At 41.6% G+C, this 22715-nt stretch overlaps 1 protein-coding gene across 2 annotated transcripts; it reads left to right on the top strand.

Annotated features, from left to right (window-relative positions):
• Positions 1 to 959: 959 nt before the first annotated feature.
• Positions 960 to 4968, top strand: cebpg (CCAAT enhancer binding protein gamma). 2 transcript variants are annotated; one of them, XM_079997757.1, is made up of 3 exons: positions 994 to 1090; positions 2519 to 2556; positions 2797 to 4968. In XM_079997757.1, exon 3 carries the CDS (start codon positions 3066 to 3068, stop codon positions 3402 to 3404), a length of 339 nt encoding a protein of 112 aa, XP_079853883.1. In that variant the 5' UTR covers positions 994 to 1090; positions 2519 to 2556; positions 2797 to 3065; the 3' UTR covers positions 3405 to 4968. The 2 variants fall into 2 exon arrangements, with proteins under 2 accessions (XP_079853882.1, XP_079853883.1); XM_079997756.1 differs by lacking the exon at positions 2519 to 2556 and having other exon boundaries at positions 960 to 1090.
• The last annotated feature ends 17747 nt before the right edge of the window (positions 4969 to 22715 follow it).

The raw sequence follows: 22715 nt of genomic DNA, 5'->3' as shown, positions 1-22715 counted from the left end.
CTATACTTCTGACAAATTTATATCAAGTCAATTTGAAAAATGCAAGACCACAAAGTGCATGTGTGTGTGTTTATGTGTGTTTCAGTTGATGACTTTCAGAGAGAAGTGGGCAGATAATGATTAAAAGGTGAATGATAATGAGGCAGGTCCACCTGCTAGTGTCAAAGTAGCTCTTGAACTGTCAACCATTCCAACCAAACATTCTTTAATGCCAATAATGAGTTATTAAAGCGGTCACCTGAAGATTATATATGATATAATAAAATAATATTTGATGCTCATCAAATTCCTCTAACTGAGAATCATTCATGCTTTTCTAAAATGTAGCATACATACAGTGTCTTAAGTTCAACGGTGAGAGTTAACCTGGATGTTGGGGGAAAAAAACTAACATCATAATTACGAATGGGGATCGCAATCCACACATTGTCGATCTTTTCGCACTTTGATAAAACAGGAATTCAGAAACAGAATTAATTTATTTCGCCAAATACGTGAAGATTGGTGCATTGCTAAACATGTGATTGGCATAAAACGTTAGTCTGAAAAAATAGAAATAAAAACAAGAATAGTCAAATGTGCAAATAAATAGCCGCAGTTCTAAAGAAAATTGCCAAATAAAACAAAATGGCCACACAAAATATAATCTTTTAATTACTATTATTTTTAAAATTATTTATTATATTTACTATGTTTTTTGCCACTTTTTCCCCTTTCATTTCTCTCTCTCTAGTTTGTGGTTACGCGCTGATGAAACGATAGATCGTCATGACATATTTCCATATCACGTAAACGTTCACCCGGAGAGAGGGGGAAGCATTTTCCCGCCTTCCGATTGGCCCCCACGGCTGTCAATCTCGCGGTGGATTGCGTCACTCGGTGTGGCGCTCGTCTGTGATTGGCTGCTCGTGAAAATTGCCCTACATGGTCAAGGGGATTTCGCAATCCTTGGCAGCGCACCTCCGTGAGCCCCAAACCAAAACACAGCGGAGGAAAGGCTTTCACAAATCAAACGAAGAAGGCTTCTATTCTTCTATTCCCACCCTCCAACTAAATTGCGGTGGGGTGATTGTATGGTAGTTCCGTGAAGGTAAGTTGCTCTTATGTGTGTGTATATACATATATATATATATATGGCGTGTTTTTAAAACCAATATCAGTCGGGAGAGGACGGCATAGTTTGGTTTTGCTAGCGCTAGATGAGCTAACTGCTAGGGTTGGTCGTTAAAGGCGTCTTGCTGGGTGTAACTGTTATGGCACCATAACGTTCAATAACACGCGGTCCTTCTGTTGTGAACTTGTTCATTTTTTTTTGAAGTGTTTGAGACATGGAGGTGGATCGGTATTTATAAATACGGTGTGAATTGTCGACAGCCTAAAAAGTTATTTTTCTAACCGAAGGGCAGAGACATGCGAATCCTGCTAACTCAGAATCTCTTCAGTGGTCTTGTAGAACACATCCCTGTGTTGATTTTGGATCAGAGTTCTTCTCATTGAGCTAGAAGTTAAGGTTTCTGTTCAGCCTACCCCCTGCATGACCACGGAGCCCCCCTACCCCCTTCGCCAAGCACAAAGAGCCGTGTGATGATGCAATCATCCTGCAACAGGAAGCTCTCACATGCGCACAGAGTCACTGGGAACATAGTGACTGGCGGACCAATGAGAGGAACCCGCTTAATTACAGTGTGAACGTAGTGACTGGTTGACCAGTCAGAAAAGCCCGCTTTTTTTTTTTACAGTGTGGTCAATTAACATATCCCTTGGCATGGGTTGTGTTCTTGGATAACATGGCAGGATACTCGTATCAAAATAATAAGCAGCACTAATACAGTAATATAATGAATAAATACAGGGGGGGGGCTGTATACAACAATGCACACTCAATACATATACAACAAAACAGAAATTGTGCATACATATATGAAATACAATCTGTACATGTATTGTGTGTACTGGGATGGAAATCAAAATGGTTTATACCAATGCTATACACCGATCGGCCACAACATTAAAACCACCTGCCTAATATTGTGTAGGTCCCCCTCGTTCCGCAAAAACAGCTCAGACCCGTCGAGGCATGGACTCCACAAGACCTCTGAAGGTGTCCTGTGGTATCTGGCACCAGGATGTTAGCAGCAAGTCCTGTAAGTTGAGAGGTGGGGCCCCCCATGGATCAGACTTGCTGTTCCAGCACATCCAACAGATGCTCAATCGGATTGATATCGGGCAATTGGGAGGCCACCTTGAACTCTTTGTCATGTTCCTCAAACCATTCCTGAACTATTTTTGCAGTCTGGCAGGGTTCAGGGTTCAAGTAGGCTTTACTCTTATGCAATGATGTTTAGGTAGGTGGTATGTGTCCAAGTAATTTTTAACATGTTTGCCAATTGCATTTTAGTTCAAGATTTCAGTGAATGAAATATACATCTTCAATTTTGCAAATATGTTAAGTTGGATTTTGATTTTGGATCGATATTTTTTTTTTCTGCTTACTATGCCTCTCCTGTGAATTTGAGAGCCCCAACAAGCGTCTTCCCATGCTGCGTTGCGTCACAAGTAGGCTTTACCAAAATATTAACTATTTATTAATTTCAATTTACAGAAAACATCTTATATATATATATATATATGAGATGTTTTCTGTAAATTGAAATATATATATATATCTCGTTATCAAGATATGAAATGACTTGTATTGAGATTGAAGGTTTTGGCTACATCACCTACGTTTGGGGGTAATTATATAGATTTATATAGAGCCGGACATAAACAACAAACATCTTTTTATTTTTCCAGGCTCTGTGTACCCATCCTGTGCCCCCACCGCGGTCTCCCTGGTCTGTGTGATTGGGATCTCCCTGCTGGCTGTGGATCCAAATTAGCAGGCTGTCGCAGACACAGCCCACAACTTCTGAACTTACCAGGGTGAGCGTCATCTAGAGCCAGGCCCCCGGCGCCCTCCACCTCGCTCCCCCAGCCTCAGCAACAGCAGGTCCACAGCAGGTCTCCTAGCTGGTCTTCGTCATCCCGGCCTCCCCCGGGGGCAAAGCCTGCCACCCAGCAAGATGAAAAAGCCAACAGCGGACAAGGACAGTGACGAGTACCGTCAGCGTCGCGAGCGCAACAATCTGGCGGTGAAGAAGTCGCGCATGCGCAGCAAGCAGAAGGCGCAGGACACACAGCAGCGCGTCAATGAGCTCAAGGAGGAGAACGAGCGGCTGGAGGCTAAGATCAAGCTGCTGAGTAAGGAGCTGAGCGTGCTCAAAGACCTCTTCCTGGAGCACGCCCATAACTTGGCCGACAATGTACAGCCGCCACCTGGGGGTGTCAATGCGGTGGCTAGCCCCCCGGCCCCCAACCACAACAACAACAATGGAAATAATAACAACAATCACAGCCAATGAGAGGACAGGATGTTCAGCGAGGGCGTTGGGGTCTCAATTTTTCCAGGAAATGTCTGAAATGCGGAAATCTTGCATCAAACGTTAAGACGCTTTAATACACGTACATACAAAAAAATACATTTTGTATACATTTTATCATCTCTTTAAAAAAAAGTCTTTGTAATAAGGTTCAGATTATTTTAGCTTTGTTCAAGTCTTTTGCTCCGTTCTAAATTTGTGTTTGAACAGATGTTGTTTTTGACCCAGAATGTTTTTCCCCTTACCAACACACCAAATGGACTTTCACCCCCCAATCAAGGAAAAGGTGTCAACGTGTAAAATGATGAGCGATATCGCCAAAATTTATTAAGAATTATGGTTGAACTGACATTTTTATTGCCTGTTTATGTGTAGGACACTGAGAACCTGAGTTCCATCATATTTAACATAAAATATTTTATAAGATAAAAAAATTGAACTCAATATTTTTTCAAATCTTAACTTAACTTTAATATAAAAATGTGTGACATGATAATTTCACAATGGCCCACAATCAAGATGATGGGACGGTATTTACGGATTTAATGCTCTGCTGAAATGGATTTACCAGCCAGACCTCACCTCCACCCCCAGAACCAGACACATGTTTGTTTTTGTTCAAATAGGAAAAGGCCCAGACACCCCCAGGTTTTGGAACACACACTTCCACGGGATTACTCTCCCTGTGTGTGGTGGAGGGGGGGGGGCGAGCCACCTTGTGTGAGTTGATCGTGGATCCGTTTGGGGAACCCAGATACGCCTGTCCGGACTGTGTTGTGTGTGAATTGGGAGAGCCACCACTGCCTTGTTACAACTTGGCTAATTAGTCCAAGCAGATCTAGACTAGTAATGTGTTTATCCAGGACTGCAATCATCCAGTTGTGCTGGAGTGTAAATATCCCGACGGGTTCCCGATGTTCTGTAATTTCGGGGGGCTGGGTATAATATCACTATCGTCATAAGAGACAACATATTGTCTGGGACTTATGTGGCTTAAATGTTGCCTTTTCTGGCTGCATTACACTAAAGTGAATCCAATTTTCTGAAATTATTTGACTGTTTTAGAAGAGAAACACTATATGAATAATGTGGCAATATGATGACTTCATAAAGATATTCTTTGAAGAGTATGCAACTTGTCAGTGTTGACAAGATCTCTGAATTGTATCTTGTCGCTAAATTTTTCTATGCTAAATTTTCTACAGCTTTTATTCAACAACCAGCATGTTAAATAGTCATTTGCATGGCAGGGGGTTGGGGGTGGGTGGGAGAAATGTTGCTACAACCAGTAGAAGAGAAACCCTGTATGACTCTGCACCATCTTTACATACAGTAGATCACACTGAAACACTTGGCTCTCCTGTGTTGCATTCTGTAGAATTAACTTTGACGAGGAAGTATATTTCCTTGTATATTTGATTGGAATTTGTTTGGGTATGAGTGTTGCTGGGCAGCATTTCTCATTGGTGAACTGCATTTATTTTTATTTTATGAGAGTGTCTTGGGAATGTCTCTTGTACAATAAAAGTTAGATATGAATGTGAAACTGGAGCTTAGATTTTATACCTTATGGAATATCATGGTCTATTCATTGTTGTAAAGATAAAGTTTTTAAAATGCGTGGATCCAGCATATTTCTCACTACACCCTAAATATAAAAGGCACGTCAGTGATTGAACCAACCAAAATTTAACACCGCAGATCAACCCAACCGAGTTCACCCTTTTCCGAGAACGAATGGGAAGACATGATTTCCATTAACCCATCTCTTGAGTGCTCGGTACAGACAAACTTTCCTGGTCAGCTGACGGAAGTGTAGCAAGACAGATGAACACCCTCAGCACATTGCAATCTCTGTTGATCTGCTGGCAGACTGCATGCTGGTCCAACGGAGCTCCAGATTAGGCCTTTAATAGTGCCACTAAGTGAGTTGAGTGAACCCAAATCTATTTTTAAGTTGGCCAGCCTGGGCTGTGCTGAGTCATAGAAAACAGCATTTAAGTGCTGTTCAAACAGACAGCTAGAACAGGGTGGGGTCGCTAGCTCTGACTCACTGCAAAGGTACGACTAGGTCAGCCTGCCGCCCTAACGCAAACACTCATTACTGGGCTTCAGAGCACCCTGCCTTCCTCCCTCCCCCTCCAATGTGGTCTGATAAGGCAGGCAGTAGGAGGAGTCACCTCTGGCTCCAGCAGAGTATACTCATCCATCAGGCAGTGTGGATGTCGGGCTAAGATTCACATTCACAGCTCCACAAGTTGTCAGTCTATTAAGGAAACGAAAACTTAGCTTCCACCCACGGCACTCAGTCACCAGAGGGAATGACTGGTGACAAAATGGTTGATAATAACCCCCCACCACACCCTGTGCATGATTTGCTGAGCTGGTTGATTCACATGTGGAACATCTTGGAATAATAAGTGGAAACATCTGAGAAGATTCCCCTCCAGATTAGGTTTGGAGGGGGGAACCTGCGGCAAAGTCACAGAAACGCTGTTTGCCTTCCTCTGTTCCCCTCTGTCTCTGTCTCTGTCTCTCGCTCTCTCTCACACACACACATACACACCAGAGCCTGCAGTTTTTGAGTGGGGGGGTAGGTAACCATGCCTCAGCCTGTGGACTCTGGACTCTCAAATTTGTAAAAAGTAAAATCAGCTGAAAACATACCAAGGCCTGTCAACGGAGAAAGCATTGACACACGACAGTCAGGTGTCAGTCAGTTAGCCAGACAGTCAGTAATTCATGCCATTTTTCAGCCAATTATACAGTCAGTGTTAAACTGTCTGTCAGTCAGTTAACCCAACCATCAGGCAGCAAATCAGGTCAGTTAACCAGTAGGTCTGTGAATCAGTCAATCATTCAATTAGTCAGTTGATTATCCAATCAATTATCAGACTTCACCAATCAGCCAGCTTGGATAATTGTACATCAACTTTTTGTACAAACTGTTACACACTGAAGAGGGAATGAATTACATATTATATTTTATGGTGTTGACCGAATTGCATTGATAGCCTTGGGCATCACAACATCTTGTGGCATTGTCCTGTCTTTTGCTTTCTGCAACACTTTACTTCCTGTCGAAATAGAGTCTGGCTAAGCCTCGCACTCCTATAGTTGCTGAAAATACATTGAAACCATAGATGTTAGGATAGACAGCAGCCCTTCCTGAGCAAGCCTAAGCGCAAACACTCCGATACGACAGCAAACACACGTATTACCACAATAACTAACCAGGTCTGAGGCCACTTGAGAGGGGAAACAAAAACTGGACTTACAATCGACCAATAGGCTCACAACATATAAGATCAGCCACCAGCAGCTCTGTCCCATCAAAGCTGAAGTTGTTGGATTGTATTGTATTCACTAGCAAATTAATGCCTGGTCCGGGGTTAAGTTCAGGGTTACCGATACAAACAGCTTTTGGACTAATCAGCTGTCTGAAAAGTGTAATTTAATTATATATATTTTTAGAACGATGAAAATAGTAAAACTCACATGCACTCTGATCTTTTCTGTGACCTGGTCCACATTCATATGTGGTCCTAAATAAGATTCATTCTGTGGCAATGAAACCAGAGTCCGAACAGTCATTTCGGATTTGATGGGAGAAGAGAAAAATGAGAATATGTAGATGAGAATTGAGAATAAAGGCCTACATGGTGAACCTTACTTTCTGATACATAACACCAGTGATGCTTGGGTCACAGCCCCTGTGCAGTTTGAAGCCCGTGTATCTGTGCACTTGGCTATTATGGGCGTGTTGACACAGTGGTCCAAGGGTCCATTTTCCAAAGCTCAGCAGCATTGAGAGTGTATCTTCCCTCCTATTGGCTATTGTCCGGTGCGCGGTGCTGCTCACTTTCATAAATGTGAAACCTGCTCAACTTTACTTGTTGTTCCTGAGCCATCAGCTCGTCCCCGTTCGTCGCTCCGCCCCCTGCAGCTGGATGTAGCCAAGCTCCATTTGAAATGCATTGCAACCTGTGGCGTTGCCAGTGTTTGAGCCTACCATAAGACCAGTCGCTGCTTAGCACTTGCATGTAAAATGTGCAGGTTGGAGAGGAGTTCCAACGCAAAAATGTTTTGTAAGAAAAATCATATTGTTGTGTCCTGCTTTTTGACAAAATGGGCCAAAACCAAATGTTTTTTATTCCTACAACCTGTTGACCAATGGTAACCCTAAAGTAGATAGGTTAACCAAGGTTCTTAATCTTTTTGTAATCTTAATAAATATGTCAACAGACTCATTGTGACTGAACTTTGTTGATTTATTTCTGTGGAGAAATTGTAAAGAAAAAGTACAATCTAAAAACAAATTGTGCATTAGAAATTATTTTCTCTTTTTTAAAAAAAGGTGATTGCAGCAACATTACAGTGCAGTCGATTCAAGAGGAGATAAGATCATTCGAGCCACTGTTTACCGACGCACGAAAACCCAAACTCTCTGCACTTCCAGAATCCTCTCCCAGCATGTAGTTTACAGATAGCGCTGGTGACAGCCAGGAAAGGATTTGTGGAAGGACGGAAGGATTTTAACATCATGTGAAATTGATTGATTGAAATGAGATTTGACATTTTTTATGCTGAAACAGTTGCGCCATTGGACTGCATATAAGTGAGAGGCTGTAGTAGCACTTCATTCACTAAGGCTGTGCTATGAAAGTGCTATGTTATAAATGATAGGAATCCACAGTTAAATAAGGCCTGGGTTGAAAAATAGCAAACCTATCCTTTATGCCAGGCCTGGCCAACCCGCGGCTCGCGAGCCTCATGCGGCTCTTTGGCTGGTTTCATGCGGCTCTTTCACATAACAAGCGTCAAAAACTCAGAAAAAAAAAAGCGCAGCCATTCATTCCCTATTGTGATTATAAAATCGCTATGATATATCACTCGTTTTCCACCGCGGATCACTTCCTCATTTACTCAAAGCGAACAGCAGCAGGAGTCATGTCCCATTAAGGCCTGTTTTATTAGTCCAAATGCCGCGTTTACACCAAAAGCGCCTCCATACAAAGTCAACGCGGCATTAGGACTAATAAAACACCAAATAACATTCAAAAAAATTTGGAAGTTTATTTTCAACACTATTGACATGGTTAGTAGTCAACATATAAGATGGATCGGCCGGTGAATTGCGTTGCGTATCGAACATCTCCGATGGAGAACTGTGAAGGCTGGAGGGGTGTGTCTGTCTGTCTGTCTGTCTGTCTGTCTGTCTGTCTGTGTGTGTGTGTGTGTGTGTGTGTGTGTGTGTGTGTCGCGACTCGCGAGCTGCAGGAGGAGGACCGACTGAAAGCTGCTTTAAGGGAAGGGACCATTGAGTTCTGGAAAAGTGTGCCAATGGAAAAATGCCCCAATGTCAAACGGGCTGCGCTTAAGATACTGTCAATGACACCCATGTGAAAGAATTGCTTCGAGTGGCAACAACGGAATTCAAGCCAGATTTGAAGAGCATTGTTCAAGACAAGGAATGCCAGAAGTCCCACTAAGCAACATGCATAGTAAGAGAAAAACGCTATTGTTAATTATTATATTTTTGTTTGTGGACTTGGTTGAACTGAGAGGTATACCGCGGAAACGCAGTACTTTCAGTACTTACAGTACTTACTTTTTTTTTTTCAAAAATGTGGCCAGGGCTCCGGAACACCTAGTCCCAGGTATATGTGGATGGCCAAAGCATCGGGTCGTGTATGGTCGGCAAGAGCCAAAACTGATTCTTAAAGGTTAGGGTTTAAGGGACACTATTGAATAAATTGACCCAACATGAAAAAAATACATCCTTATCATTAAACCCGAAGTCCAATTCCCCCCTCTATGAATAAATAAACAACAGTACATTTTGAACTGAGAGTTTGTGTTTGTGAGACAGTGCACACAATGTTATATTTTTGTTTGTGGACTTGGTTGAACTGAGAGTTTGTGTGTGTGAGACAGTGCACACAATGTTATATTTTTGTTTGTGGACTTGGTTGAACTGAGAGTTTGTGTGTGTGAGACAGTGCACACAATGTTAATTGTTGAAAATAACTGGCCTGTGGTCTTAGTACTCCTTCCATCCATCCATCTTCAACCGATTATCCTTAGTCGGGTCGCGGGGGCTAGAGTCAATTTCTGTCATTATCATGTTTGTGTGTGACATTTACAATAAATCTGGCTGAGCAGAGGTCTGTGTGTGTGTGTGTGAGGAAGGGATGGGGTGATGTTCATGTGTGCCCATGTGTATGATGTGGCTCTTTGCAGTAACACAGTAAAAAAAGTGGCTCTTAGTCTCTGACTGGTTGGCCACCCCTGCTTTATGCTGTGGGTCAGTCGACAGCAGCATCAGTGGGTACTACCCTCTTCTGTACGTTCTATCAACTGATTGACTATCAACTGGTTTTTCATTAGTCATTCTTGGTAAACAGCTATCAAAAGGATAGGCCAACCAACGGGTAGGTTGAGTGCTCGAAATCGAAGGTCAGACAGATAGACATAATAAGGGTGTAAATGATTGAAGGGCTGATGATGGGGATCTCCTGAGTGAAGTGGGACAGGTTCTGTTGGAACATGTGAGTCAAACATGCGGTGTACGTCATTGTACTACTTAGATGCCAAAATATCCGATGCAATGCCAGAGTTTCCACTGACAGATGTTGGAGGCCTGAAATGCATAAATAAATACATTTTAAAGCAGAAATTGGGTCCAAATTTGATTTGTTTCCACCCCATCGTTTTTGACACAATCCAATGAAATTTAGCTTATCTTGAGTTTACCCAAATGTCAACTTTTGATTGATTACCTATTCAGTTAAAATGGAGTTTGTAAGATGTACTCCCAGTGTCCACCACTAGTGCACTGTGGGTGTACTGGGCAGCTCCCAGCAATCAACAGTAGCAGACTGTGGATGTACTGGGCAGTTTCCAGTATCATTCAGTAGTAGACTGAGAATGTACTGGGCATTTCCCAGCGTCCACCAGTAGCAGACAATGGTTGTTTGAATGTGAAACAAGTGGGAAAGCCTATTTCTGGAGATATTTCTCCAGAAATAGGCTTTCTCAGGTTGATAGTGAACATTGTTCAGTGGATTATGAAGGGACTCCGGCTCCTCCTCTCCTTAAATCTCTCCCATCTCCTGTTCTCTCCTCTCTCCTCCTACCCCTCCTCTCCTGGTATCGGGTCAGCATCAGGTCGTGTGAGGCTGTCTCTGGCTCGGAGAGAGATATCTGACAAGTTTCGCTGTCAGATAAATGTGAAGTGAAATACCGGCATCACACTGTTATCAACACCATTATTCAGCCTGTGCATGTTTGGATGTGTGTGTGTGTGTGTTCATGTGTGTGTGTGTTTGTGTCTTTGCTTTTGTGCATATATCAATTTGTGTAATTTTCTTTGTATGTGTGTGTGGGTGACTGTGTGTGTGTGTGTGTGTGTGTGTGTGTGTGTGTGTGTGTGTGTGTGTGTGTGAGAGAGAGAGAGAGAGAGAGAGAGAGAGAGAGAGAGAGAGAGAGAGAGAGAGAGAGAGAGAGAGAGAGAGAGAGAGAGAGAGAGAGAGAGAGAGAGAGAGAGAGAGAGAGAGAGAGAGAGAGAGAGAGAGAGTGTGGGAGAGAAAGTATGTCTGTATGCATCTGTGTGTTTTTGCTTTTTTGCCTATATATTTGTGTACTTTCCAATGTGTGTGTTTGTGTGGGAGAGTGTGTGTAGTCTGTGTGTGTCTGTGTGTGTGGGAGAGTGTGTGTATTCTGTGTGTGTCTATGCGTGTGAGAGTATGGTGAGTATGGTTTTGGATGTATGAATGTGCATGAGTGTACATGTGTCTTTACTTTTGTATTTATGTATTTGTGTACTTTTGAATGTGTGCATTTGTGTGGGAGAGTATGTATGTGTGCATTTATGGGTGAATATGTGTTGGTTGTATGTGTGTGTGTGTGTGTGTGTGTATGTGTGTGCGTGCGTGCGTGTGTGCGTGTGTGTGTTGGTAAAGTCTCCCCTAAAAACACTAATGGACTTAGTCAGTTTTGATACGGTGGAATCTCTTCCCACGATGCTTTGCTACGTTCCTAGAGGTTCTTTACAGATGGGCAGACATGAAAACAGCTAAAGGTTTTAACATAAAAATGAGTGATGGACCTCTCTGCTCGTCTATCAGCCGGAAAGCGTTTGTTTAATGTTCACCTCCAGGAAGAGTTTGGCAGCGTCTTGAAAAACCCCATCTGGAAATCATGTTGTTCCGATGTGTTTCATGTTGCCAGGATGTTTGGATGCTTGCCTGTTAAAGGTATAGGGTCCCTTCCCTTCGCAAAGGCTACTTCCTGTCACCTCAGTACCTTAGCATGTCCACATTTCCTTATTCGTTTCCCGTTTTGACAAAAGGTTACATGAATTGACAAATAGCTATGAGTGACCTTTTGCAGCATTTGCTCATCTTTGTAAATATGCAGTAAGTCACGAACTATCCATTGTTCAAATCATCAAAGCATCTATTTCAACAACCAAATTCATAAGTGACTTTTTGTTTTTGTGTCCTTGTAGAGCCCTGTAGGACATCCTTTGCTGTCCAAGGGAGCACCTGATATTCTCCCCCAAAAATAAATAATCCAAATCAAGGAATATATCTACAATGTCCTTTCAAGCACTATTTTTTATGCACAAATAAATTGCTAAAGCAAAAACATCACAGAGATAAACACACTTAATTACCTCCTTTTCAACAGACAGCAGGCGCAGACCATCATTTAATAGAACATACACAGATCCGAGCATCACTGAAAGCAAACACTTTAGATTTTCCGAAATAAAATTATATAAAGAAATGAATAGCACCCAAAAATCCCAAATTAAATATTATTATAACTCAAAATGATGTGTAATCCATGTGTGACTCCAGTGGAAGCACTAATCAATCATAATCTGATCAAAACAAACTAATCGTAGCAGTGTCCACTGCTCTGTGCTCCCTCCAATTCGATAAATCCAGTCCAATGTTGACTCTAGTTTGAGCCTGTTGTTTGTCTGACATGGTTCCATACAAAGAACAGGGATTCTTTGTTCCAAATGCTTTTTGGATCATAGCGATTCCTGCGACTATTAAGCATAAAAGTTATCTTTTTAGACCATATGATATTTTAATGTTGCTAAATTTACGACAGACAGACAAATACGTTTTTGTATCCGTTCAGCAAAAAAGGATTTACATACATGTTGGGTGGATTAAAATACAAGTCCCAAAATTTCATTTGTAACTGGGCAACATCCTGGTTAGCCTTGTCTTCACTCTAAAATGGTTAATGACCAATACAGTATCTATCTATCTATCTATCTATCTATCTATCTATCTATCTATCTATCTATCTATCTAGAGTATATAGGAACACAGTAGATAGAGGGTAGATATTTGTGTATTTGCAAACTGGAAGAGGGTGCTTCAGTTGGATTTCCCCTGGAGGAGCAGAATGGCCTTGACCAGCCCTGAATCTACATTAACTGGCTTTCCATCTCTGTCTGTCTATTTAAGCCATGAATCCTCCCCTCACATAAAATCACTGCCAGTTTTTAGGATGACTCAGCAATTGTTATCAGACATTAAAACATATACACACACGCGCGCGCACACACACACACACACACACACACAGAAAGACATGCACAAAAACTGCAAACACATAAACACACACATACCAACACACATCCACCAGATATACACATAGACAACTATCTGTCTGTCTATCTGTTTCTGGACAGTTTCTTCTCCTACCTCCAACCCCGCTCACTCTTGGACTTTGAGCTATCCGTTCTAAGTCAACAGGTGTGTGAAACCAGCAAACTCCTGCGCAGGAGTGTGACCCCAGTGCCACAGGCTGGATCTTCCCATTCAGATATGCTGATTGTTCATTGCAGCAGGTTGATAGTTTCAATATGAAGCCTAGGGCTGAAGGAACCAGACAGCAGCTAGCTAGCCATCTGTACAACCAACCAACCAACCAACCAGTCAGTCAGTCAGTCAGTCAGCCGGGCAAACAACTAACCACGCAGTTAACAAGTTATACAGGTGGACAACCAGCCACTGAACTGGTCAGCCAGCCAACGAGCCAGGCAATGACCCAGCCCACAAGCCAGTCAACCAACTAACATGGCGGTTGGTAAGCTTTATGGTCAGCCTACCAGCCAATCAACTGGTCAGCCAGTCAAGTAGCCAAATTAGTCAAGCAACCAACCATAGAGTCAGCACAAGCGGCCAACCAGTGGCTGGCTCTATGGCCTTTCTCCTTTCATTACTCCTAACCCCAAATTGAAGAACAAGCTGAATATTAACAGTTTTGAGATGTTTTCTACACAACCCAGAAAATGTGTGTAGATGTGTGAAAATGTGTTTCCATTTATGAGTGTGCATGTGCATCAATTTTTATTTGTTTAATGTGTGTGTGTGTGTGCATGAGCGTGTGTGTGTGTGTTTCTCGATGTATGCATATGCCTGTGTAGGTTAGGTGTTCGGTGTGTATACTGTACGTGCCTTTATGTACAGTACTGTACATGTCTGTGAACATATGATTTGCTGTGCATCTGTGTGTTTATGCATGTGCGTTTATGTATCTATGTGTCTTTTCATGCGTATGTGTATACGTCTCACTGTTTGTGTGTGTGTGTGTGTGTGTGTGTGTCTGGAAAACACGGCCCCCTGCTTCATTTAGGACCCCGTTTTTGAGAGCTGGGTGTGGTTAGGGTGCTAAGATCCCTGTTTACTCTGTTTCTCTTTAATGCTGGACCACAATGCTCACAAGAACATCGTCAGCCCTCCAGAAATCTGCAAGCAATCAGCTGCGCTGTGATTGACGGGCTTGGGCGCAACAAATCACTACACTTGTCAGAGTAAATTATTTGACGGCCGTCGAAAGGCGTTGTGTGTTTGGCTGATTGATGGTTGTGTTGATAACGTCACTTGGCAGCCCCCCTGCTCTTCATGGAGCTGATTTATCCCAGCTTTCCATAAAGCAGATAAGGGCTGAGTCCTGCACTGAATGGGATGGGTCTCCAGGAGCACTGTGAGATCCAGGGTTCCATCTATCTATCTATCTACTGTATCTATCTGTTGTGTGGGGATGGTGTGGTTGAGCAGCCTCACCACACATGGACCTCGATAATTAGGGAGCCAGGTCAGAGTGGCTGCATACCTGTTGCTTGTTGGTCGGTCTAACGAGCAGCAGGTAAAACCCCCATCCCCACACACACTCAGGAACGGAGCCACTGTCATGACATGTTCTATCTGCTCCTGGGCTAATTCCAACAAGCCCACTCTCTACAATAAACTGTTTACAACCCCTGTCTTCTGTGTTTCTGTGCCGGAGGGCCCTGAAAACGCCACTTGGGTGGTGTGTGGTAGGCGAAGCTGCCACTCTATCTAACTTGTCCTCTTCTCCACTGCAGTAGGTTTCTCTATGATTCAGAAAGCAGTTTTGCAGTCTTACTCAAACTCTATTTGAGAGACCTGCACAAGAACAAGCGGATATTTGGAAAGAAATAACAGTAAGAACAATAGCTGTGAAAAAAGAGCTATTTACATTTTAATCCAATCCTGCAGTCAGTAACTAATTGATGCAGTAGACTACTGCATCTATTAGATTTATTAAAATATCACATATTAGCAATGCCTTGGCAACCACTGATACCCAAAGCTGTTTCTTTCTCCAACACGGGGAATATTCATGAAAGCTTGTTTACGCTGTAAGTAATACCCCTTTCCCATTTCACCAAAAACCCTGTAACATCCGGCATTTGTCATCAGCGTGTAAGGAAAAACCCAGGTCTCAGGGTTAATTGACCCGGTAATTTTTTTAAATTTATTAATTAATTAATTTATTTATTTATTTATTCATTCAGCCTGTGCTGTCAGCATGCTGGCCATACAGAACAGGGGATTTGTATGCTATTGCATCTAGGACAGAGTTAGAGTGGAGTTCAACTTCTCAACATGAAATGCAACTCCTTATTAATTCTTAGATGATCAAGAACTGCTGCAATAACTCGGTCATGTGGATGACCCACAGTATGACAAGAGCACAGTTTTTGGTTATAGAGAATCACCACCACCCCCCCTCTTTGGAGAACTATTTGTGTTTGGGTCTATAAACTGCAAGAGGGGGAGATTCACCACGGGTGAGACATGTATTGAAAAACCGTAAATTAGGTCCAGGAAATCTAGAACTACAATTGGGAACGTAGCCTTCCTGTCATAGTTATGGCAGTGAAGGAGGAAAGGAGAGGAATGCAACCAGTAGGGTGCTGGGGTGCATTCGAAGCAGGTGTGGTGGTGTGTGTGTGTGTGTGGGTGTGTGATGGGACCGCCTGTATGTGTCTGTGTGTGTGTGTAAGGTGTCCACTGGTGAGTGTACAGAACTTATCTCAACTGGTTCTGGTGTACAGCCCCACGCCGAGCACACCAAGCCAGGTTCAGGCCCCCAGGTGAAAGGACCAGACAGAACGCCTAACCAGCCCCGGCATGACGGGCCAACCCACCCCCCACGGGACGCAGAAGGACACGCAAACCCCGCCACCCGCACCGCCTGCCCCAAGCCCAGTCCCAAACCCGCAACCACGCCCCAAACCAACTCACGGACGCCAGCCGCAGGTACTCCCCAGATGAGTGAAACGCTGTGAAGTGTAACCATTGGTGATGACAGAAGCAGATGGAGAGTAGAGAGGATTCTGATCCATTGAATGAGTGACTTTCCAAAGCCAAATATGTTGAGTGTCATGAACCCTCACTGAGATCAGCATTTCTTTGGTGTACTCATTTAAGTTAGTCTAATCTTGTCAGTAACTCTCCTGTCGTTTCAAATCCAGCCACTCCCCTTTACTACAACACCACTGAGGTTCCCCACTCTTCTCCTCACCTGCAGCTCATTTGCTCATCAGGCACAGGCAAACTGGTCTAATTCATCGGTTCTGTGCCAGATTGTTCTCTTTGCTTAGGCTGAGCTTTCCAGTGTGCCGTCCAGTGATCTCGTTAATGCCTTGTTGTTCCCCTGGTTTTTGATCCTCTGCCTGTCTTACAGATTCTGATTCTCTGCCTACTCCTTGCCTGACTTGTTTGCCTTTGCTGACGGATATACTGGCTTTCATGACCCTAGTCCATTTGTTCTAATAAACCCCTACTTTGTGAACCTTAACCTGCTCTCCTGCGTTGTGCTCTTGGGTTCACCTCTGGTCTGAGTCAGTAAGCCTAACCTTGAGGATTGAAAAGAGATTTGTCCAATTAACTCTGTCAAAGGCTTTTTCGGCCTTTTAAGAAGCAATTACAGTATTTAAGTTCTTCCTTTGAGATATGCTGATCCGTCGGAATAAACGATGCATATTGCTGGATGAATGTCTGCCTTTGACAAAGCCTCTTTGGTCTGGGTGAATTATAAACAGAATTACTTTTTCAGTTCTGTTGGTCACTATTTTACTAATAATTCTTACATTGCATTTGATAAGGCATAGGGGTCTATAACTGGAGGTGAGGGTTGGGTCCTTATTGGGTTTGATCAAAATGAGAGCGGTTTTCATGTGTGGAGGTATGGTGGAGGTTGACTTAATCTCTGTAACCATTCTGATGAATTATGGGGATATAAGTGGCCAGAAGTGTTTATAGAATTCCACTGGGTAGCCATCTGATCCAGGTGATTTATTGTTGGGTATAGAGAAGAGCGCTTTCCTGGCTCATTATAAAAGTCTCTAAATATGCTATTGATGTATTAAGTATTTTTTCACGTTTCAATTGATTGGCAAGAAATTTACCTGATTTTTCGTTGAATTCAAAATAATTTGCTCTCATTTGTTGCATGAGGAATTGTGTCTTTTGATGGATGATATTATCAAGTTGAGATGTAATTTTTCGGATCTCGTTTTGGATTTGCTCAGTGGATGATTGGGCTTGTTTGGACGGCAACTCCTTTAGTCGTTGTTCGAGTTTTGGCATTTTTGTCCTTTATTTTTCTTGTGAGTGGAGAATTAAATCATACTGCCTCTTAGAACTGCCTTAGCCGTTTCCCAGAGTAAGGATGGTGATATTTCTGGGGAGTCATTCACTTCAATGAAAGAAGTCCATTCTCTAGTAAAGAAATGGTAAAATCCTTTATCTGTCAAAAGTGAGGCGTTAACCGGGAGGGTTTCGGTTGGTTTCATTTATGAGGTTGAAACAAATTTGCCCGTGATCGGAGATTACAATCGGGTGGATTTCAGGATAAGTGATTTTGGACATTACAGAATTACTTGTCAAGAAAAGGTCGATTCCAGAGAAACTTTGGTGGGGTGGTGAATAATATGTGTATTCTCGATTATGTGGATTATTTGATCGCCAACAACCGCCAAGAGCAAGATCACTCATATATTATTTTATTGTGTCTGACGAACGCCAGGATTTGTGATTATTTCTGGTTTGAGAACGGTCTAAACTTGAATCCAGGACTGTGTAGAAGGCTCCCCCCAATATGATATTTGAGTCAGAGAATTCTAAGAGTTTTGAAAAATATATTATATATTTTTCAAAACTCTTAGAATACTCTGACACTGACATAAAATCACCAAGAACAGCGAAATAAGTAAAAAAAAAAACCTTTCTTGAAGGAAAATTTGATTTTTCCAGATTTGTACTTTTTGTGTTTTTTTTTAATTTCTCAACGTATTTTCAAAACCAAGTTTGATTTATAAATAGTAGGAAAATGTTAAACCATGGAGTTAAATATTCCCGTTAGATTACATGGGGAAATACAGTTCACTTACCGAGACGCAGAATGGCACTGAACAACGCCGATCGATCGTTTCCTTTAAAGCGACCGTCCAGGTGAAGATCATTCATCCATATTCCATGTGATGCGAAGTCACAATGTAAAACTGTTTTTATAGAATTCAACCTTTAAATCGTACTACTTTTACACACATGGAGAAGACGAAGAACCCTTCGCGTCACGCACCTACGTCACTTCCGTAAACAGACGGTTGAAGTGCAGCACGGGGATGATTCAGTCTTACTTCTCTGTGAAAATGTTCTTCTCCGTATCGTTATGGATTACGCAAAGTGGGTGGCCGACCAGCGCTATAGATCCAAGTCAGTGTTAGCAGCGCGTACTGGACTTCATTTTCTGCGATGATAGTCAGTTCTCTGACAGCAACGTGGAGAACGACAGTGCTGCTGAATCTGATATTACTCCAGACTTGGGGAACATTTTTAAACAGCGGATTTCAAACTCAATGAGACGATGAAAGTGAATATTTTCAAGAACCACCGGAGGAGACCGGCGATACGTCCATTGTTGTTACAGCGGAAGAAGTCAATGACGTGATGTCAGTGAAGTCTGTTGAGGTTGGTGACAGATTTTCAGATTTCAAGTTTTCTGAGACTCATAATATTGATAGACTCTACATTTTGTTGTGTTGGTCGTACTTTTAAACTCCAAAATAATTCCACTTTTATAATACATGTATATTATTACTGTTAAATAAAAGCTTTTTTTTTAAACAAAATTAGTTGTGGGATACTTTTATTGATCAATATAGAAATACCTTTTTTTTTTTTAGTTGTATGATGCAAAAAACATCTGATTAGCACATTTAGCTTTGAGTTTGAGGTGCTCGGATGCAGTGAGGTGAGTTTCTTGCAGTAAACAAAGATGTGGTGACACAGATGTGTAAAGTTAGTTAGAGAGCAGATTCCTGAATGAATATATCCAATAGTTATCTAGTTTAATTATGTGTCTTTATCATGTCCTAATGCAATGATGAAATTCCAAATTACCTATTTCACATGAGAAATTAGATATTATATTGCAGTAGCAATGGGTCCATCTGACCTAGTTTATTACCTGCTGGTTACTTTGACGTACTGTAACACAAATACAATCCTTGGGCTTTGATATATTTTATTTCATTTAAATGCCAGACATAAAGTCAGTTTTAGATCCTGTACCATCCTGGAAAAGGTCATCTTCATGAGAGAGAAAGAGACAACTGACCCAGTTATCTAACATCATATTGAATATCTTGTTTTCTTACTTACTTACTTCAAATAAATAGCCAACAGAATCAGATAGGTAGGTTCACTCAACTTCCATCATCACTTGTTTTTAGATATCATTCACTCTATCTTCATTTTTCTAAACGTCATTGATTAATTCTTCTGGCAAATTCCCGACTCAGGCAAAACTTTGTGTGGAAACAGCAGGTGGCCATTTTGTGACAAGAGGAGGGACATATTAATTCTGAACGTGAGACTAAAGGACTTGGAGATTCTCTGATGCGGCGGGGACTGCATGTGAATATAGCTTGGTTGGTGTGCCTCCTTTGAATAATACTAAAAGAGAGTAAACAGAGATTGTTCAGGTAGAAAGCTCTATTCATCTGTATTCATCCACTATTATCAGACATACAGATAGTTCGGCCTGTGTGTCCTGGATACACGTAGCCACACATGGGGAAATAATATATTATCAGGTGTCCTACGCAGTATGGAAAAGTATCAAATTTGATTTTAGTAATTTCCAGGTCTGGATAAGTATGGAAAAAATAAAAAGAAAATATGGAAAAATATAAGAATGTGTCTCCAGACTGCCCATATTCTGTTTTCTAAAATATTAAATTCATAATTTCCAAAAATAAATGGATCTTACAAGCAGAGTGCTTTTCATTGTGTTTTGAGCAGGCAGCCAGAGCAGCCAAAATGTTTACCACTGTGGGAGGAAGGGCCGGCCAGAGCTAGCTTGATGTTGTCGAAAGCAAAGCAAGAAGCATGGCGTGCAACTGAGAGCACACTCCTACACAAAGCTGCCACTACATCTGTACGTCATAGCCTGCAAATCAACTCTGCCCCAAGTGCCTTATAACTGTACCAATTCCGGACATCTGCGACCAAATTAGTTTGGAAGAAAATGCGGCAATATCTTTGAATTGCATATACAGGTATACATAGCATCACAAATAACCAAATACTGTATTAAGCTTGTCTGAAAATGTATGAGTTATGCAGTGATGTAGTTATCAGAGAAGTAAACAGACAATCTTTTCTGCGTAAGGAAACCATACCTTTATGGTTGCGTTCATCATTGTTTCCATGGACAGGTGAAAATGAATGATTTTTTTTTTTTTCCAACGCATTTTTAGTTTCTATTTATAAAAGAGACTGTTAACATACATGTTAGCAGTCGGATTTTAACACCATTTATTTATATAATAAAATATCACTGTCATAAATGCTCCACTCCATTCCTATGGATGTTAAAAGACTCAGAGATTCAGCCTTTCAAACAAGGCTGAATATCATGGCCAGATACTGGAGCTCCTACAATTCTTACGGTTTGGAAAGTGTGACATTTTTAAGTCTGGTTAATAGTAAAACCTCTTAAATGCAGTATCCCAATATCCCTAGACAATTTGACTCAATCAATATGACTGCAGATTTGCCCATACCTTTAGCCATAACAAGATGCACACCCAATACAACATATAACAACAGTGTATATTTACAGTGTTTAGTTTACAAACTGCAGAGACACAAACCTTAAATTAAACACACTAATTTGAGCAGCAAATATGTGTGTGGCATTGCACCAGAAAAAGGATGTGTTTTCTTGATCTGTTTTCTTCTGAATCCCTAATTAACTTAACCAGTGGAAGAAATCATTTCTTCTTACAATTAGACAAAATAAAGCATGACCATTGTTTGTGTAAGGCTGTGCTTTTTACTTAACAGCATATACTATCAACCCACATTTGGGGTTGATGGTATACAGTGGTTTGCTTGCTTTTTAAATTCTTTGCAAAATGTTATTCAATTTTGTTAATATTTCTTAAAATTGTTTTTTTATTTTAGTCAGTTTGACTTTGTTGTCGTCACTTAAACTTGTCTAAAATTTTGCAACTAATTTTCTGCACATTTTGAGAATCACGCTGACGTGATTCCACTTGCTGTAATGCATTGACAATAAAACATTGAAACTTGAAACAACCTGACTGTGCTGTTGGATGTATTTTTATTTTTTGCACATGCACAAATGTAATCATATAGCAAACACACCTACACTAACGCTAGCACATACATGCAATGGTAAAACCACACACATGAACCAACTGCTCCCATCTTAACTGGGTCTAAAGTCGAGTGGTTTTTAAGCGGAATCTCACGTCTGACCTCTGTTTCCACTGGGCCCAGACTCAAGCCCCAGCTGCCCTTCACATTATGCACACTGCTCCTCAACAGTCCTCACCTTTGAACCTGATGCTGGGGTTATCTAGGAGGCCCCAGACGGGGGCAGGTTAATGAATGACGCGCTGCAGGGGAGCTCGGGGGTCGCCAGATGCTCAAAGCCGCACGCAGAGATGACTTTGTATTTACATTTACATTTAGACGTTAAGCAGCTGTTTTTATCGAGAACAACTTGCAAATCAGGACATTTGTGAATCAGTCATCCTCAAATAATATCAACAGAACTTCGAGAACAATTAGAACTTATTTGAGAATTGAAGAATTGTTATGAAATAAGAATTGTTGGTGGCGGAGTCTGCCTTTCCGCAAGAATGCAAAGATTGAATGTGCGCAAGAAGTGAAAGGCAGCCGCAGCAAATTTGACAAAGCAGCATAGCTAGTTGTGGTCCTAAAAGTGTTGATATAAACACACAAATTAGAGGAGATCCTTATGAGGAACACTATTAATTTCATCCAGAGGATCTACAAATCCCGGTAGGGGGATTTTGAGTAGATGGACATCCAGTGCAAGCAGAATACATCTGTTAGGGGTAATAACATTCTGAGCGGAACAGTAGCTCTGGATAAAGTCTGGATAGAACAACCGATTGTTATTCAACGTTGTATAAATGTGTGTGAGTCTCTCTCTCTCTCTCTGATGGACACTTTTTTCTACATTAAAAAAACTCTTTGGCTGCCAAAAGCCAGCTGTAAGTCTGCTTCGTCAGGCGATTGGCTAAATGCTAGTCTTCATTTAGTCAAAGATCACAGACAGTAAAACCCTCTCTCTGGCCCAAAGGTAAGAATTTACACAGAGTCATTATTTTGCATTGACATATACAGTATCTTTCCATGTCAGACAGTTAATTTCTCTCTGAAGTAACAGAGGTGTCAGTGTAAATCTTTTAAATGGAATACTACCCTTTTTCAGAATTAAATTGGCCGAAACCACCCCCCTAATTCCCCCAAACAATTTCTATACTTCTCTGTATTTGAGAGCGATCAAATGCACTTTACATTGGTTGTGACATATATATATATATATTCCCTTATTTTGAGTTCCTCCTTACCTGACTTAATTCACTTGAAATCTAAGGAGAGT

The sequence above is a fragment of the Zeus faber genome (genome assembly GCF_960531495.2).
Source record: "Zeus faber genome assembly, chromosome: 3".
In the NCBI taxonomy this organism is placed as follows: Eukaryota; Metazoa; Chordata; class Actinopteri; order Zeiformes; family Zeidae; genus Zeus; species Zeus faber.
This window is presented reverse-complemented; position numbering and strand designations above follow the sequence as displayed.

Coding starts and splice junctions, on each gene's coding strand:
- cebpg (XM_079997756.1), top strand. CDS start 3,066: ATGAAAAAGCCAACAGCGGACAAGGACAGTGACGAGTACCGTCAGCGT.